Source organism: Penaeus vannamei, chromosome 15 (genome assembly GCF_042767895.1).
Source record: "Penaeus vannamei isolate JL-2024 chromosome 15, ASM4276789v1, whole genome shotgun sequence".
Classification (NCBI taxonomy): Eukaryota; Metazoa; Arthropoda; class Malacostraca; order Decapoda; family Penaeidae; genus Penaeus; species Penaeus vannamei.
Window position 1 is genome coordinate 37,870,231 of NC_091563.1, and position 1,414 is coordinate 37,871,644.

Sequence of the window (1,414 nt, forward strand, 5' to 3'; positions counted from 1 at the left end):
TATATGTGTATACATTTATATCTGTATATGCATACATGTATATGTATATATAAATGTGTGTCTGTGTGTGCATATATATATATATATATATATATATATATATATATATATATATATATATATATATATATATAACACGGAAACCTAGATGCGATGTATTATTATACTCGATATCCTTTTTTTAAGTTAAACTTTTAATGTTTGCATAAAAGCAATCCTCGCAAACTAGATTGGGAAAAAACTACATGACGATAATGAGCTGTGAATCACGGAATCCTGCTCGTGTCTCATGCAAGTGTGCCTGACCTGTTGCTCCGCCTGTCACGAGAGCCGCGTGTTGACAACTTCCAGTAAATCACATAATATACACGCCAGAGTAAATGAATATTTACTCTTATAATGAAGTAAATACCCAGCTTTAAATACCTTTTTTTGAGTTTATGTGTTCGTGATCAACGCTTAAATGCGCAATTAAATGCAAGAACGTTATTTAAAATTGACTTATTCGACAAAAGTGATGTGACTTACCAGGAGCCTTTCGTGTCGCGGTGCTGAGCCAAACTGAACCCGAATTTGCTGTCGGAAGGACCTCGATGAAGCACAAAGTAATCCGATTCGATGTTGAAGCTCATGGCCGCGCCCAGAAGCAAGCACCAGCAGGCAAAAGCACGGAGGGCTGCCATCGGGAATGCTTTCAAACCCCCTCTGTCCATGGTAGCCAATGGCCGAGCAATAAAAATCTTACTCGCAGTTCTATCTTATTAAATTTTCTCTATGTAATCTCGCGGATAAATATCGGCACTCGTTATTCTATTGCTGCCATCCTAGGATTATCACACACTCGAAATCCAATGTCTCTCTTGCAGGTCGATGATTCACGAAGTTTCAAAGCGAACCCGAAACTGAACTCCACTCAGAAGGCACTCGGACCGTCCGCTCGCACACCCTCCTCTCACCGGCGACAAGCTTCAACTGACTCCCTCGCGACCCGTCCCGCGACATAAGAGACGAGCGGGTGATCTCAACTCTCCCTCAGAATATCTTCCTTAATCAAACAGACATGATCAAACATACAGTATCTGTCCTGATTATCCTCTTAGACATAAGAATGAAGATTAACCACAGGGGGAAAGGAATGTCGTTACAACAGTAACTTTCTTATAAATCACATTCGGATCCACATGAGAAGCTGCCGCTCCGATCAAGTGGCTCCCGGTAGTTGCCAGCGAGGGATTTCTGTCATGATCGCAGAATAAATTCGTACACCATCTGTTCGTCTTAAAATGTTATTACAGATTTATTCGCGTACATTTAATGATAAACTGTTGCTATACTTCCCAATAATTTACGTAAGATTTAATGAAGATAGTTATTTCACAGTTGTATAAATATTGGGTACGCGGTAGTCTAAAAA

General features: G+C 39.9%; 1 protein-coding gene across 1 annotated transcript in view; it reads right to left on the reverse strand.

Annotated features, from left to right (window-relative positions):
- Nucleotides 1-982, reverse strand: part of LOC113821319 (integrin alpha-PS2) — a 131,555-nt gene extending 130,573 nt beyond the window's left edge. Inside the window, exon 1 of the mRNA XM_070130730.1 lies at nucleotides 529-982. Coding sequence (XP_069986831.1) covers nucleotides 529-713 — 185 coding nt within the window. The 5' untranslated portion in view covers nucleotides 714-982. The remainder of the gene's footprint in view (nucleotides 1-528) is intronic.
- Nucleotides 983-1,414: the final 432 nt, after the last annotated feature.